The 17704-nt window shown below is 43.8% G+C and overlaps 1 protein-coding gene across 3 annotated transcripts in view; it reads right to left on the bottom strand.

The window, feature by feature from the left end:
- PRKAR1B (protein kinase cAMP-dependent type I regulatory subunit beta) overlaps nt 1–17704 on the bottom strand; it is a 185779-nt gene that overhangs the window by 68252 nt on the left and 99823 nt on the right. For all 3 annotated transcript variants that reach the window (XM_077274886.1, XM_077274888.1, XM_077274889.1), the window contains exon 5: nt 4880–4941. In XM_077274886.1, the coding sequence (XP_077131001.1) occupies nt 4880–4941 (62 nt within the window). The remainder of the gene's footprint in view (nt 1–4879; nt 4942–17704) is intronic.

The raw sequence follows: 17704 nt of genomic DNA, 5'->3' as shown, positions 1-17704 counted from the left end.
TCTCATGTGAAACAACTCAGGATGGTATTTCAGATCCTTCGTGATAATGCCTTGTTTGTGAAGGGGTCTAAGTGCCTCTTTGGAGTACAGAAGGTTTCTTTTTTGGGCTTCATTTTTTCTCCCTCATCTATAGAAATGGATCCGGTTAAGGTTCAGGCCATTCATGATTGGATTCAGCCCACATCCGTGAAGAGCCTTCAGAAATTTTTAGGCTTTGCTAATTTTTATCGCCGTTTCATTGCCAACTTCTCCAGTGTGGTTAAACCCCTGACCGATTTGACGAAGAAAGGTGCTGATGTGACGAATTGGTCCTCTGCGGCTGTTTCTGCCTTTCAGGAGCTTAAACGCCGATTTACTTCTGCCCCTGTGTTGCGTCAGCTGGATGTTTCTCTTCCTTTTCAGGTTGAGGTTGACGCTTCTGAGATTGGGGCAGGGGCCGTTTTGTCTCAGAGGAATTCTGATGGTTCCTTGAGGAAACCGTGTACCTTCTTTTCTCTAAAGTTTTCGCCTGCGGAACGCAATTATGATGTCGGCAATCGTGAGTTGTTGGCTATGAAGTGGGCATTTGAGGAGTGGCGACATTGGCTTGAGGGGGCCAAGCACCGTATTGTGGTCTTGACCGATCATAAGAATCTGATTTACCTCGAGTCTGCCAAACGGCTGAATCCTAGACAGGCCCGATGGTCCCTGTTTTTCTCCCGTTTTGATTTTGTGGTCTCATATCTTCTGGGTTCTAAGAATGTTAAGGCTGATGCCCTCTCTAGGAGCTTTTTGCCTGATTCTCATTGGGTCCTTGAGCCGGTCGGCATTCTGAAGGAAGGGGTGATTCTTTCTGCCATCTCCCCTGATTTACGACGGGTTCTTCAGGAATTTCAGGCTGATAAACCTGACCGCTGTCCAGTGGGAAAACTGTTTGTTCCTGACAGATGAACTAGTAAAGTGAATTCTGAGGTTCATTGTTCTGTGTTGGCTGGTCATTCTGGGATTTTTGGTACCAGAGATTTGGTTGGTAGGTCCTTTTGGTGGCCTTCTTTGTCACGGGATGTGCGTTCTTTTGTGCAGTCCTGTGGGACTTGTGCGCGGGCCAAGCCTTGCTGTTCCCGCGCTAGTGGGTTGCTTTTGCCTTTGCCGGTCCCTGAGAGGCCTTGGACGCATATTTCTATGGATTTTATTTAGGATCTTCCGGTTTCCCAGAGGATGTCGGTTATCTGGGTGGTTTGTGACCGGTTTTCTAAGATGGTTCATTTGGTACCTTTGCCTAAATTGCCTTCCTCTTCTGATTTGGTTCCGTTGTTTTTTCAGCATGTGGTTCGTTTGCATGGCATTCCGGAGAATATTGTGTCCGATAGAGGTTCCCAGTTTGTTTCTAGGTTTTGGCGGGCCTTTTGTGCTAGGCTGGGCATTGATTTGTCTTTTTCTTCCGCATTTCATCCTCAGACAAATGGCCAAACCGAGCGAACTAATCAGACTTTGGAAACTTATTTGAGATACTTTGTGTCTGCTGATCAGGATGATTGGGTGGCTTTCTTGCCATTGGCCGAGTTTGCCCTTAATAATCGGGCTAGTTCTGCTACCTTGGTTTCACCCTTCTTTTGTAACTCTGGTTTTCATCCTCGTTTTTCTTCAGGGCAGGTTGAGCCTTCTGATTGTCCTGGGGTGGACTCTGTGGTTGACAGGTTGCAGCAAATTTGGGCTCATGTTGTTGACAATTTGGTGTTGTCTCAGGAGGGGGCTCAGCGTTTTGCTAACCGTCGTCGGAGTGTTGGTTCCCGGCTTCGGGTTGGGGATTTGGTCTGGTTGTCTTCCCGTCATGTTCCTATGAAGGTTTCTTCCCCTAAGTTCAAGCCTCGGTTTATTGGCCCTTATAGGATTTCTGAGATTATCAATCCAGTGTCTTTTCGTTTGGCCCTTCCAGCCTCTTTTTCCATCCATAATGTTTTTCATAGATCTTTGTTGCGGAAATATGTGGTGCCCGATGTTCCCTCTGTTGATCCTCCTGCCACGGTGTTGATTGATGGGGAGTTGGAGTATGTGGTTGAGAAGATTTGGGATTCTCGTTTTTCGAGGCGGAAGCTTCAGTATCTTGTCAAATGGAAGGGTTATGGCCAGGAGGATAATTCTTGGGTTGTTGCCTCCGATGTTCATGCTGAGGATTTGGTTCGTGCCTTTCATTTGGCTCGTCCGGATCGGCCTGGGGGCTCTGGTGAGGGTTCGGTGACCCCTCCTCAAGGGGAGGGTACTGTTGTGAATTCTGCTCTTGGGCTCCCTCCGGTGGTTATAAGTGGTAGCGCTGCTGTCTCTGGATCGCAGCATTCATCAGGTGTGTCCACTTTTTGCAAATGTGACTGGGCTATTTAGTCTTGCTTGACCCTTTAGTCAGTGCCAGTTGTCCATTGTTCCTGGAGGATTCACATCCCTGCCTGGTCTCTCCCGCTTTGCTGTTCATTTCAACAAAGATAAGTTCTGGCCCTGATTTTTGCAGTCCACATGCTGTGGGCCTTATTGTTCAGTTCTTTTCCATGTTTTTGTCTTGTCCAGCTTGGTCTGTATAAGGATTTGTTTAGCCAAGCTGGTATCTCTGGAGATGCAGATACACCCTCCATATCTTTAGTTAGATGTGGAGATTTTGTATTTTCTGTGGTGGATATTTTCTAGTGTTTTAATACTGACCGCATAGTACTCTGTCCTATCCTTTCTATTTAGCTAGAAGTGGCTTCCTTTGCTAAATTCTGATTTCAGTCTGTGTATGTTTTTCCCTCTCCTCTCACAGTCAATATTTGTGGGGGGCTGTCTATCCTTTGGGGATTTTCTCTGAGGCAAGATAGTTTTCCCTTTTCTATCTCTAGGGGTAATTAGTCCTCCGGCTGTGTCGAGATGTCTAGGGAGTGATAGGTACATTCCACGGCTACTTCTAGTTGCGGTGTTAAGTTCAGGGTCTGCGGTCAGTACAGGTACCACCTTCTCCAGGGTACGTCTCATGCTGCTCCTAGGCCACCAGATCATAACACTCAATGTCTATCCACTATCTCATCCTTCTTCTCTGCTAGATTTCTAAAATTTAACATGGACAAAACAGAATTCATCGTCTTTCCCCCATCTCTCGGGACCCCCTCAACGAACCTATCCATTACAGTAAACGGCTGCCCACTCTCCCCAGTCCCACAAGCTCGCTGTCTCTGGGTAATCCTTGACACTGATCTCTCCTTCAAACCACATATCCAAGCCCTTTCCACTTCCTGCTGACTTGAACTCAAAAATATTTCACGGATCCGTACATTCCTAAACCAAGAATCTGCACAAACCCTAGTCCATGCCCTCATCATCTCCCGCCTCAACTATTGTAACCTCCTGCTCTGTGGCCTCCCTTCTAACACTCTCGCACCCCTCCAATCTATTCTAAACTCAGCTGCCCGACTAATCCACCTGTCCCCCGCTATTCCCTGGCCTCTCCCCTCTGTCAATCCCTTCACTGGCTCCCCATTACCCAGAGACTCCAGTACAAAAGCCTAACCATGACATACAAAGCCATCCACAACCTGTCTCCTCCATACATCTGTGACCTCGTCTCCCGGTACTTTCCTGCACGCAACCTCCGATCCTCACAAGATCTCCTTCTCTACTCCCCTCTTATCTCCTCTTCCCACAATCGCATAGAAGATTTCTCTCGCGCATCACCCCTACTCTGGAACCCTCTAGCACAACACATCAGACTCTCGCCTACCATCGAAACCTTCAAAAAGAACCTGAAGACCCACCTCTTCCGACAAGCCTACAACCTGAAGAAACTACCGATCGACCAAACCACTGCACGACCAGCTCTATCCTCACCTACTGTATTCTCACCCATCCCTTGTAGATTGTGAGCCCTCGCAGGCAGGGTCCTCTCTCCTCCTGTACCAGTTGTGACTTGTATTGTTCAAGATTATTGTACTTGTTTTTATTATGTATACCCCTCCTCATATGTAAAGTGCCATGGAATAAATGGCGCTATAATAATAAATAATAATAATAATAACATTTCTAATGTGTTAACTAATGTCCGTCTTCTTTTGGCACTCAATATTTCTAATTTTTCATTTCCAAGATGTTGCGATTCCCATACATCCTAGAAAATTTTCAACCAAACACTAATTCTCTCATCACCACCAACACATTAACACTCATTATTGCAGAGCATGCATGTATCTTCAGTGGTGAGAGGGGAGTAAGACTCTGCCAGACAGTCGTGGTGGAAGCTTACTCCAGGGAGAGTGAAAGGATTGGAAATCAAAATACCTGTCCATTTTTACCCCAACGTCATCCGTCAGTTAAACACCCTGGGTCTAGCGCTAGCTCTCTACCGCAGCCTCAGTCTTTGTTTGTCTGCAGCACTGACGTTACATCAACAGCACTGCAGCCAATCACTGTAGCTCTGGTCCTGTAGCTCGCAAGAGCAACTGAGCTCAGTGATCGTCTGCAGTGCTATCAACGTGAAAGAAAGGTCACAGGGCTCCCAGCCACAAAACACTGACCTTCCCGCTGTACCAAGATCTTCTGCCAATCAATTTGCTCATCTCTAGGTAGGGCAAATTTTTTTTTACATTTTTTAGAGTCTGATACCTGTGTTTGTTTAATCCTTGATGGAAACTGATGTTTTCATATCTCAATCTGTTTTGTGACCACTGCTGTCAATCTCTTAATGCACTGGTCACGTGTTGGAAGTATGTAGACCAATGGGGGACCCAAACAGCATTATATGTGGTGTGGTGGGGGATGAGTTGACTTTTTTTATTTATTCTTTTAAAAACAAGCTTCAGGTTTGTTTTTTTAAAATCATGGATGGTGAACCCCATCTATGCAATCAATGTGTATAAATGGAGCATATTTATGACATTCTTACCTTGTAGTATCACGGTCTCTCCAGCGATGTGATTGACGGGGAACATGGCATCAAATATATCACTGCAAGAGACACAAGGGGTGTAAGTCATTAGTAAGTGAGCGGCGGGTTTATTTAATATGACAGGCTGTCTAGTGATGCAGAACGCACGTGCGGGACGACTCTTGTTTTCCCTCCTAATAAAGGATCTACAAGCCGTTTACACACTCGTAATGTCGATTCCCGGGCGGTTTGGGCTGATGCACAGAACTGTGAGGCATCCTGACAACCTCAGTCATGTCACTCCGAATGCAACTGTATCCTGACGGGCTATGCTAATTTCTATCATACTTCCATGCAAACGTCAGGATAGCACCGGGCATGAGAGCGTGCTGGTACTTAACGCTGACAGCAGGAATTGTGTCAGGAGAGTCCTAATAAATGAACCATGAGCAATAACATTTTGGCTGGGACCCTAAATGTCACTGTGCTATATATTTGGAGCCCCTAATTGCAATAGTTACATTGTCCTATGATCCACCGGAATTAGGGAAATATCATGCATGACTTCATTATCGGATGCCAGGTCCTGGTGGGCTTTAGAACTAGTGGAGGAGACCTGGTTGGGGGAAAACACTTGGATGATTTTTGGTGGAAAATTATTTAGCAGAAAAAAAAAAGTTGCCCTTGTTTGAAGGATTTCAGTGCTTTGACATTATCTGGAGCTCTGCCCTTGACTTCTATCTCCTTACATAAGTAGATAGTACAGGAGGTCCGCTATTTCTAAAACACGCGTTAAGATGTGACACCTTTTAAAAGTTCACACTTTGCTGTGTATTTTTTTTTTTTTCGCTGAGATTATTGTAAAACCTGTAATGTTTGTGTCTCAATTTTGGAAAATCGCAGCAAAACTAACAAGAGCGCCAACGACGTGTGGTCATGGCCAGAAGAAGTTAATCTCGAGGATTTCTTCTGAAGGACTTCCTTTGGTGAATGAGACCAGGACGGCATTATCCTGTTATATATTCACTCCATGATTTTCACTTCATTCTGGCACATGCCATGGAGAAAGCCAGCCAGCCAGGAAAATCTGAAAAATGTAGCTATCCTCTTGTGGGATGTTAAATTAAGGAATCCTTTTTATCAGTTGGGTCATAAGTGGGCGATCCAATCAATTATAGTTAAAGCATACCCAACCTTTCTCAGAAAACCTGTAGCACGTGTTTGCTTCTTTCACAAGTTAAAACTTATTTTCTTATATGTCTAGGAACTTTTTCCTGCTCCATAACTTGCCATCAACTCTTTTTCTTTATCAGTATTATAACAGCACTATAGGTGCTGAAACTCACTTTCCCTCACTTCTCAGCCTGCACTAGAAACCGCCCTCATGAATGGTAGGTGTGTGTCATGATGTGACGGTATGAAGTAAGGGAGAGGAGCCTAAAACGGTCCCTGGAACGTCCCTGGGACCCTCACTATCTCTGTCCCAGGGATACTCCTGATGGTAGAGAGGCCTGGGTCTCCAACCTTACTAAGCTCTTGTTAAACCCTTATCTGTCCTCTCCCACATCCCATGAGGCATGGAACAGAAATGTAAGGGAAACAAGACACAACGACAGACAGGGATAACTGAAAACCACTATCTTATAAAAAAACACTCACCAAAAATAGTGAGGAAGATAGGGAAAGGGAGGAATAAACAAACTAAAAAGGAATAAGGACAAGGAGATAAACACTCACGAAACTACTGAACACAGAACACTCCAGCCATTACTCCCAACTCCAACACTACACAGCTCAACACTTCTAGGAAGAACATTCTTTTACTGCTAGAGCTAGTATATGTAGGGAGATGAAATATCAGCAGCTGCGAGCAGCAACATGCATGTTCCCAGCCAGTATGGAAAGAGTCCTTAACCCTTTCAGCACTGATGGAAAGGAAATCCGTTTAAAATAGGACACAAATCACACCATCTCTAAAGAGGACCTTTGATTCATTACCCGGCGTGACCTTCTAACTCCATGTCTCCCAGGGAGACGTGACACCCTCATGACAGTGTGTGAGTGGTTTGTTCATCAGTATTTTAGACCTGTGTTGTCTCTGCCGTTTATAATGGGAGCATGTCTGCATCCTGCAATACATTAGTATTGGTAAGTTGGCCATATTTCTGTGATTGTTTTTGAGGGGGAATTTGATGGTTTTTTTCCGGTGAATTGCTATTCCTTGTTTGCGATGAACTGGAAGGCTATTCCTTTATGCCTGTATATAGTATAACAGACAGAAGAGCAGGAGCAGAGAGGCAAAGCTCCGCACATGTCCTGTAATCCCTCTCGACATCTCTGCTACTCGTGATGGATTACACTTGACAACAGGCAGTTACACAGAAGGGAGCTGCCGAGACTGACACTATGGGGTGATTTTTTTCTTTCTGTCGGGGGGGGGGGAGACAACATTTTTTTTTAAAAAAGTGATTGTCAAGATTGAGTATGTATTGAGATCAAGTTGTGTAAAATTACAGTGACCATTTAAGACTCAACTGTGGTCATAGGTCTCTAAAAGAGATATGAAATGTGCACTGATAAGCCTTATTAATAGTTATCTTATCCATAGACTCCTTCATTGCATGCAAATATATTTTGCATTTTCATCTTTTCTGCTGGAAATCCAGTTCTGTACTTCTACTAAACTCCAATATCACATATCTCCCAATCTATGTGCTTGTCAACAGAAGTACGTCTTAATGAGAAAAGTCTCCCGTGAGCTTCCATGCTTCCTACTCTGTTTGGGCTTGTTAGGTAGACAGGACCTAGGGCTGAGAAAATGCATTATCCCTTTCTTCAGCTTCTGCTATTACATTGCAGTGACACATCAGCAGCTTTTCGAAGGCTCCTGACAGCTCACTAGTAGTCACATCTGACACATCCTTCAAGGATTTGACATCATTCCAGAGTGAAGACTCTGAAAAGTGCTGTACTCCTTAAAATGCACCTGTCACTTACCCAATGGAAGGAGCTTTTATGCGCTCTGAACTTTATGTATGAGAGTGGCGGCCATAGATACTTTATCTCTCCTCTGAGACTTTGGAGCTTGCAGTCAAATAGGAATGATGGTTTAGGTCCTAAAGGACTCAGCTGTTGCTGATCAGCATGGGCCTGATGATGGGTTTGTAGGGCTACATCAAGGCTTTGCTTTGATCTTGTACATATATTAACCAATATATTGATGGTAAATAAGTCTACACTAAGAGATTGCAATTTAAAGGACTTGTCCTACAAATAACATGTATCACCTATTGTCATGTCCTCCTGGAAGATCTTAGGTTACAAGATCACTAGTCTTGTGAATCGCAGATCTTCCATTTAGCCTGTATCCCATATTAAACGGATTTGGTTTCCTTTGGTGTTGAAGAGATTAACGACCATTTCTATTCTGGTCAGAAATCTGCAGCTCCATTTTGAGCTGCTTCTGATCTGGTCATTACCTCTTCCTATAAAACCTGGCCAGATCTTCTCTGTCTTGCCAGTGATAAGCTCTGCTTCCTAGCACCTTGGAGACACAGTGCTGTACAAGAGGTTGTTGTTGCTACTGGAGATTGTTGTGTGCTGTTTTTGTGTGTATGCTTTCCTCATTGTCCTATTTCAATTTAGATGGTATATTCCTATCCTTCCCTATATACCGCTTTACCTTTGGTGAGTGTTTTGTATGTTTTTTGCTTTATACTATCTCTGTTTTGTCTTTGTGTCTTGTTTACTTTATACTTCTGTCCCAGGAATAATGAGGTGGGAGAAGTGACAGATTAAGGTTTAACAGGAGCATAGCAAGGTCAGAGACTCAGGCCTCTCTACCTTCAAGAGTACCCCGGCGGCAGGTATAGTTAGAGTACCAGTTCCAGGGACAGTCTGAGGCCCCCCCCTTCCTTGCCAAAGACCATCACAGCATGATGCCTATGCACAGGTGAAGTAATATATAATAACTGAGGATCTGACTGCTGGGTACCCCCCTGTGAATGGAGCGATAGTGTATATGGATGACTACCGCTGCATTCACTGTCTATGGGAGTGGTGGTCATGTATGAACCTTTAAAAGGGAAGGAAGCGTTGGTCACTCTTACAGAATACAGTTTCATTGAAGTGTCGCGTTATCATTGGTGGGGATCCCAGCGGTTAGAAACCAAAATGTCATACTTTATCACCTATCATGTCGATAAAAATATTTTAGACTGACGCAATGATCACATGACTGGCAGTCCCTGTAACACATGGAGTGCGCATTTCAACAAGAATGGGAATGACCCCTTACTCTGGGTAAGAAATGGGGCATCCACCTGTATGACATTAATGTGTCCTAATGGTGCACTTAATAGTGTTTTTAGGGCAAAAGTCTCTAGTACATACTTTTACACGGGCTGATCAGCAAACAAGCAGATCATTGACCCACGTCAATATGGTGCCAATCAGCCGATGAACGAGTAAAAAGTTTGTTTCATTTGATTGGATTGTTCAAGATGCCCATTATTCATCATTGTCGGAAGCACATCGTCATCACATCATCCTGACAATGTGCATACTGAATGGGCAAGGAACGATCACAATAATGATCATTCTGTCTCCATACAGTTGGATAGTTCTGTGTGAATGGGGCCATAAAATTGCACCGATCGAATTCTATAAAATCAACCAGTTAAAATGGGCCATAAGGATTCAAGCTTTCTAGTAGCAGTTTGGGAACATAGCGGCACTTGGTTCTGGAGTAAAACAGTCATAAACCATTAACAGAGTTCACAAGAAAGAAAAATAGCCTTTCCTTAGAGTAAGCAAATAACAACCCAGGAAGAAAACAGTCCCACATCAGCTGCTTTATGTAGGACTTGGACTGGAATGAATGGGAGCAACCTTTCCCACCCAAATTCTTTTGGTCACTCCTAAATCCCGGACCCAAAATCTAGTCACAATAAAAGCCTTCTCAGCAACCTACCGTTGCTGGAGCCTTAAAGTCCAGGACTTACGTCACGGAGGCCAGACAACTCGGTGGCTCATACCTGCTATTCAGCACTTTTCCTCCTCCTCCTTTATAGCAAAGCCCTAAATAAAGATATGCAAGATCACTCTTCCCAAATATTTGCCCTGGATCCAGGCTGTACTGTAAACTATGGCACTTGGTCATGCCAATCAAGCCTTAGCCATGCAACACCCTACTATAAATACGTGCAAACACAATATCATTATGACAGTCTTCCCCGAAGTCCAGTATTAGAAACCAGGCAGAGTTGATGAATCTGAATAGTCTAATATACAGATGTGTCCACCCTCTCAGGATATGCCATAAATGTGTGATAAAAGCAGCACTTGGCGAACCAAGGAGTGCGGAGTCCATGGCACTTAGAGCCCACACTGCCCAGATTTCCATTTGCGTCAACCACCAAACATGTACAGCTGATGGCTTTCCATTACGTGTAGGTGCAGGCTGAGGAGCTATACCCACTCCATACAGTGCATGTGCCAGCTTCGCTATACATCTGGTCCGCGTCCGTGTGTCGTGTGTGGAGCAGGCTCAGCTCCTGATCCCGTACCATACACCGGCACCCAATGCAGAACGCACTGCAAATCTACATCCCACCAGGATGGAGTTAAAATTTACATTTTATGAGTCTGGACTTATTTTGAAAATTACACAGCCATTCAAACATAGGTTTTCAAAGTAAATACACCAGCCTCAGCAGGTCTAAGATATATTTTATAACATATGCAGTTTGCATTGTGAAATCTGGCTATGGATCCGCTTTAAACAGACGATACAGGCATTATTGTGCCAGGATAGGGGTGTATTGAAGGATCCTCTGGTACCCGAATCACTTTTACAACCTAGATATAACTTTGATGCATCAGAAATGCTCATACTTGTGCTATGAACGCTTCTGTCTGGACTACAGCAGAGACACGTCTCTCAATGCTTTAGATATTATGCATGTGTTTATAAGGTACATGCCTCAAGTGACTGATGTATTTGGCTAGAACCCATGGAATAAGATTTTTGGAAGCTTTGTTACCCAAACAGGGTATCCAATAAAAATTGATGATTGTTCAGGGTGGGGTGACCAATGAGCACCCAATGCCGTGACTGGCACCAAATTTAACCACGTCAATTTAGATGTGGATGTAAATGCACCATAAGTCTATGTCAGATGTGGAGCTCGAGGGCAGAGAAGAATATTTATATGTTCAGCGCAGCGAGCCCGAACATGCACAAGGCTTCCTAGACAGATAAATCAGAGGGAGCTCAGGTTACTGACGGGCAAACTAGTTAACCCATAGGGCAAAGGAGTCAACGCAAAGGGCAAAAGAGTCAACCCATGGGGCAAAGGAGTCATCCCATAGGGCAAAGGAGTCATCCCATAGGGCAAAGGAGTCAACCCATAGGGCAAAGGAGTCATCCCATAGGGCAAATGAGTCATCCCATAGGGCAAAGGAGTCATCCCGTAGGGCAAAGGAGTCATCCCGTAGGGCAAAGGAGTCATCCCGTAGGGCAAAGGAGTCATCCCGTAGGGCAAAGGAGTCAACCCATAGGGCAAAGGAGTCAACCCATAGAGTAAAGGAGTCAACCCATAGGGCAAAGGAGTCATCCCATAGGGCAAAGGATTCAACCCATAGGGCAAAGGAGTCAACCCACAGGGCAAAGGAGTCATCCCACATCCCATAGGGCAAATGAGTCAACCTGTAGGGCAAAGGAGTCAACCCATAGGGCAAAGGAGTCAACCCATAGAGTAAAGGAGTCAACCCATAGGGCAAAGGAGTCATCCCATAGGGTAAAGGAGTCAACCCATAGGGTAAAGGAGTCAACCCATAGGGCAAAGGAGTCATCCCATAGGGTAAAGGAGTCAGCCCAGAGGGCAAACGAGTTAACCCATAGAGCAAAGGAATCAGCCCATAGGGCAAAGGAGTCAACCGATAAGGCAAAAGGAGTCAACCCATAGGGCAAAGAAGTCAGCCCATAGGGCAAAGGAGTCAACCGATAAGGCAAAGGAGTCAACCCATAGGGCAAAGGAATAACCAAAATTTAATGCACTAACCAAAACCTGCCAGCTCATTGTATTCACTCCACGTGCCTTAACCCCTTGAGGCCGCTGACATTTTTTTTATTGCTTTTGTTTTATTCTTGCCTTTCAAGATCCATATTTTTTTTCATTTTTAAAATGACATACCCATAATAGGTCTTTTTTGGGGGGCAGAAAAAGTTGCAGTTTTTAATGATACCATTCACCCCACCATATTAAGTATTACAAAAAAAATTCCAAGTGGGGTAAAATTGAAAAAAAAAAAAAATAATACAATTTTTTGTTGGGTTTTATTTTTACGACATTCACTATGTGGTATCCTCATTTTGCGTGTAAGTACGGTAAATGCTGAAAGCATTTTTTTCAGTACTTAGAAAAAAGATTACAAAAATTGGGTTTCAGTCACCATTTTCTGAGAGTCATAACTTTTTTTTTTACGTTTTTTCTGTTGACAGACTTCTCAGGTTTCTTTTTTCTGATTTATACTGTATGATTGTAAAACGGACGATCACCTATGACGCCAAGTCACAAGGAGTTCAACATCGTCAAGGACTTAATCAGTTTCAGTGTTTTGGTTTTTTTTTCCTCCAGAAACAGTCACACTTTTGTCTGGTATTGCAACTTGAGTCAGCCAACAAATAGACATGAAGGTGTGCCCGCCGCTCCATTCAAGTCTATGACACTGAGGATAGCCGAGCGCTGCACTCTGTTATCTATGTAAATGTAAGTCATACACCAGCCATATTTCATGAATTTTCACTTTATACAGTGGCTTGCAAAAGAATTCACCTCTTTCACAACTTGGGAATTTCTCAGGTTTTTGTGGGGGGACTGCATCAGTTCATGTAAAGGACATGCCTACAACTGTGAACATTTGGTTTTCTTTTAATTGTGAAGAAACAAAAAATAAGACAAAATAACTGAAATCTTTAGTGTGCATAACTATACACCCCTAAAGTCAGTACTTTGTAGAGCCTCCTTTTGCGGCAATTACAGTTGTAAGTCGCTTTGGATAAGTCTCTATGGGCTTTCCACATCTTACCATTGGGATTTTTGTCTATTTCTCAAGGCAAAACTGCTTCCCCTCGACTCAGACCATTTTCCCTAACGCTGCTGCTGAAAAACATCCCCCGCAGCATTATGCTGCCACCACCATGTTTCACTGTGAGGAAGCTGTTCTTGTGGTGATGAGCGGTGTTGGTTTGGCACCAGACATAGAGTTTACCTTTGTGGCCAAAAAGTCCAATTTTGGTCTCATCTGACCACAGTATCTTCCTCCATACATTTGGGGAGTCTCCCACATGCCTTTTGGCAAACTCAAAATGAGTCTTACAATTTTTGTGTGTAAATAAAGGCTTTTTTCTGCCCAATCTTCTCCCACCTCTATGCAGTGTACAGCTTATTGCAGTCGTATGAACAGATACTCCAGTTTCTGCTTAGGAACTCTGCAGCTCCTTCAGGGTTACCTTCTGTCTCTGTGCTGCCTCTCGGATTAATGCCCTCCTTCCCTGGGCTGAGTTTTGTGGTGGGCGCCCATCTCTTGGCAGGTTTGTTGTGGCACCATGTTCTTTCCATTTGATGATAATGGATTTGACGGTGCCCCAGGGGATCATCAGAGATTGGGATTTTTTTTTCTATAACCCAACCATGATTTGTTCTTCTCAACAAATTTATCCCTGACTTGTTTGGAGACCTCCTTGGTATTCATGGTGTTTGGTTAGTGGTGCCTCGGTGTTGTAGCCTCTCTGGCCTTTCAGAAAAGATAAAGTGGATATACTTACAGAGGACGTGACACTAGATTGCACACAGGGGGACGTCCTGTCACTAACCGTCACACTAGGCGATATCGCCAGCGATCCGTGACGTTGCAGCGACCTGGATAGCGATATCGCTGTATTTGACACGCAGCAGCGATCTGGATCCCGCTGTGAAATTGCTGGTCGCTGCTAGAAGGTCTGCACTTTATTTGGTCGCTAGGTCGCCGTGTATCGCCGTGTTTGACAGCAAAAGCAAGGATACCAGCGATATTTTACACTGGTAACCAGGGTAAACATCGGGTTACTAAGCGCAGGGCCGCGCTTAGTAACCCGATGTTTACCCTGGTTACCAGCGTAAAAGTTAAAAAAACAAACAGTACATACTCACCAGCGCGTCCCCCAGCCTCTGCTTCCTGACACTGACTGAGCGCCGGCCCTAAACTGAAAGTGAAAGCACAGCGGTGACGTCACCGCTGTGCTGTTAGGGCCGGAGCTCAGTCAGTGTCAGGAAGCAGACGCTGGGGGACGCGCTGGTGAGTATGTGCTGTTTGTTTTTTTTACTTTTACGCTGGTAACCAGGGTAAACATCGGGTTACTAAGCGCGGCCCTGCGCTTAGCAACCCGATGCTTACCCTGGTTACCCGGGGACCTCGGCATCGTTGGTCGCTGGAGAGCGGTCTGTGTGACAGCTCTCCAGCGACCAAACAGCGACGCTGCAGCGTCGCTTAATGTGACGGTACCTTAAGAATGGAACTTATGAAGGCAATTGCTTGCACCAGAAATTTTTAGGGGCTTCATACCAAAAGGGGTGAATACCTATGCACATGCCAATTTTTATTTATTTGATATCATAAATGTAATTTCTGCCCATTTTGTTCTTACTGGGCCCATTATCTCACTACATTTAGGGGCCCATTCTCATATAGACAGACAGAGAGATAGACAGATAGACAGATAGATAGATAGATAGATAGATAGATAGATAGATAGATAGATAAAAGATGATAGATAGATAGATAATAGAGAGATAGATAAATAATAGATAGATAATAGATAGATATAGATAATAGAGAGATAAATAATAGATGGATAGCTAGATAATAGATAGATATTAGATAGATAATAGATAGATATTAGAGAGATAGATAGATAGATAAAAGATGATAGATATATAGATAGAGATAGATAGATAGATAAATAATAGAGAGATAGATAAATAATAGATAGATAATAGAGAGATAAATAATAGATAATAGATAGATATTAGATAGATAGAGATACATAGATAGATAATAGATAGATATTAGATAGATAATAAATAGCTAATACATAGATAGACGATAGATAGATAGATGCAGCAGAGCACCGTATTGTAATTTCTTCTATAATTCTATGGATAATATCTGACAATATGAAGCCTTTCCCGCCACAACCTTTGTGAATTAGGTAGGAAGTGACTATTCCTTTCTCCCGCTGACAGATCGGGCTGCTGGCAATTTGCAATTTATTTTATTTTTTTTCTATGAATTCGGCATTCTGGGCACTGATCTGTTCCTCAGACGTCACGTTTCTTGCCTCGTTCAGCAGCTCCTCAGACCGAGCCATGTCAAAATTCCTTCTACAATCAGAGGTCACAGACTCGAAGACCCCTGGGTTCAAATTGGGTAAAAATATGTTATTAAAAAAATGTTCTTCACAGAGCAAGATGTTCCAGATATTTCATGTTGGAGCCTGCTCACGTTGATGCATGAGATGTTAAAATGGCAGCTCTGAAATATGCCGCTCTAGGGAGTCTATACACTTGCAATACCCTTCCTGGCTCTCGGCCATAAGACCTGAGCCTAATCCTCTCAGATGTGATCAGGTTTCCTCCTATTCTTGATCTGCTTCAGACAATGTAAAAAAAAAATCACATTAACTTGATCCATAAACATAACTTCCACATGTTCACGAGGAAAGCAGGAGCCTTTGTGAACAAATGACACCTAATACCCCAACATGACAATACAAGTATTAATGGGACATGATTTCACTTTAATTTTATATTTTTTTACCTCTCTATGACTGACATTTAAAGGCACCCTACACCTCTCTGCAGAGTCACCCAGTGTTGGGTCATTATAGTTCAGTAATATCAGAAGTTTACACTTTTGGGTAAGCCCCTTAAAGAGCATGTGAAGCGCAAAGCGTTACAGCTGTATATTCAAGTCCCAAAGCCATGCCCCAGAATACTGGACACGCTCCATAAAACTAGACACGTCCCAAGTCCCAAAGCCACCCCCCAGAATACTGGACACGCTCCATAATACTAGACACGTCCCAAGTCCCAAAGCCACCCCCCAGAATACTGGACACGCTCCATAATACTAGACACGTCCCAAAGCCACGCCCCAGAATACTGGACACGCTCCATAATACTAGACACGTCCCATAATACTAGACACGTCCACTCTACACTTCTTCCACACACCCCGCCTCACAGAACCACTACTTTCCATGAGGCTTTCGGTATGACTCAGTGTCACTCTGCCCCTTAAAGAGCATGTGAAGCACAAAGCGTTACAGCTGCACATTCAAGTCCCAAAGCCACGCCCCATAATACTGGACACGCCCACTCTACACTTCTTCCACGCCCCCCCACCACACAGAACCACTGCTTTCCATGAGGCTTCGGGTATGATTTGGCATCACTCTGCCCCTTAAAGAGCATGTGAAGCGCAAACCAATACAGCTGCACATTCAAGTCCCAAAACCACACCCCAGAATACTGGACACGGCCACTCTACACTTTTTCCATGAGATATTCAGTATGTGACACTCTTCATGAACTCCATTCTGCCTCCTATTTTCCTAGAGTTGGCAAGTATGATTATTCTACTTTCCTTAGTAAGTACAGTAGGTCATTCTTTAAAGGGGTATTCCCATCTCCGAGATCCTATCAAAATATGTAGTAGATGTTATAATAATATTAGCAAATATTTCCAATTAGAAATGTAGTATAGTTTTTCTGATTCACTAAGTCTCTTTCCTCATATGCAGGCATCGCAAGACCTTAGGTATCCATGGTTACGACCACTGATAACAGTGACAGATAGTTAGCTAGTTGCTAGTGGTCGTAACCATGGATATCTAAGGTCCTGCAATGCCTGTACATGAGTAAAAGAGACATAGTGAATCAGAAAAACTATACTACATTTTTAATAGGAGGTATTTGCTAATATTCTTGTGTTTGCTGCCACTGCCTTCTTCAAATTCCACCAAAGATTTTTTTATGGGGTTTAGGTCAGGCGACTGTAATGGCCACTTCTGGATATTCCAGGCCTTCTTTTGAAACCGAGACTTAGCGAACTTTGAGGTATGTTTGGGATCACTGTCCTGTTGGTAGTTCCAATAATGCCCAAGCTCCAGCATACTCACAGAAGGAATGACGTTTTCTCCTTGGATTTCCTGATACTTGATTGAATCCATCCTGCCCTCTACACACTGCAGATTTCCAAAGCAGCCCTTGAGCATCACCCAGCCTCCGCCAAGATTCACTGTGTGCATTTTTGAACTACAGCTATGCTTCACTGTAGACATCACTAAGCTAACGCCATGCTTTACTGTAGGCATCACTGAGCCTCCACCATGCTTCACTGTAGATATTACTGAGCCACCACCATGCTTCACCGTAGACTTCACTCAGGCACCACCATGCTTCACTGTAAACTTTACTCAGCCACCTACATTCTTCACTGTAGAAATCACTAAGGCATCACCACGCTTCACTGTGGTCATCACTGAGCCACTACAATACTTCACTTTAAACATCAATCAGCCGCTACCATAATTTACTGTAGACATCACCGAGGACCATCATGTTGCATTGTAAGCAGGGTGTTCTTTTTCCGCAATTGCGTCAATCTTCCAAAAAAAGTTCACAATTTCTTTCCTCTACTAGACAGAATAGAATCTCCAAACGTCTGTGGCTTCTTTGTATGGTTTTGAGCCAACTTCTCTTGTGCTTTTTGGTCAGCATTTGTGAAATCTTGGAATTC

Source organism: Ranitomeya variabilis, chromosome 7 (genome assembly GCF_051348905.1).
Source record: "Ranitomeya variabilis isolate aRanVar5 chromosome 7, aRanVar5.hap1, whole genome shotgun sequence".
In the NCBI taxonomy this organism is placed as follows: domain Eukaryota; kingdom Metazoa; phylum Chordata; class Amphibia; order Anura; family Dendrobatidae; genus Ranitomeya; species Ranitomeya variabilis.
Note: the sequence above shows the minus strand (reverse complement) of the source record. Positions and strands in the feature narration are given on the sequence as shown.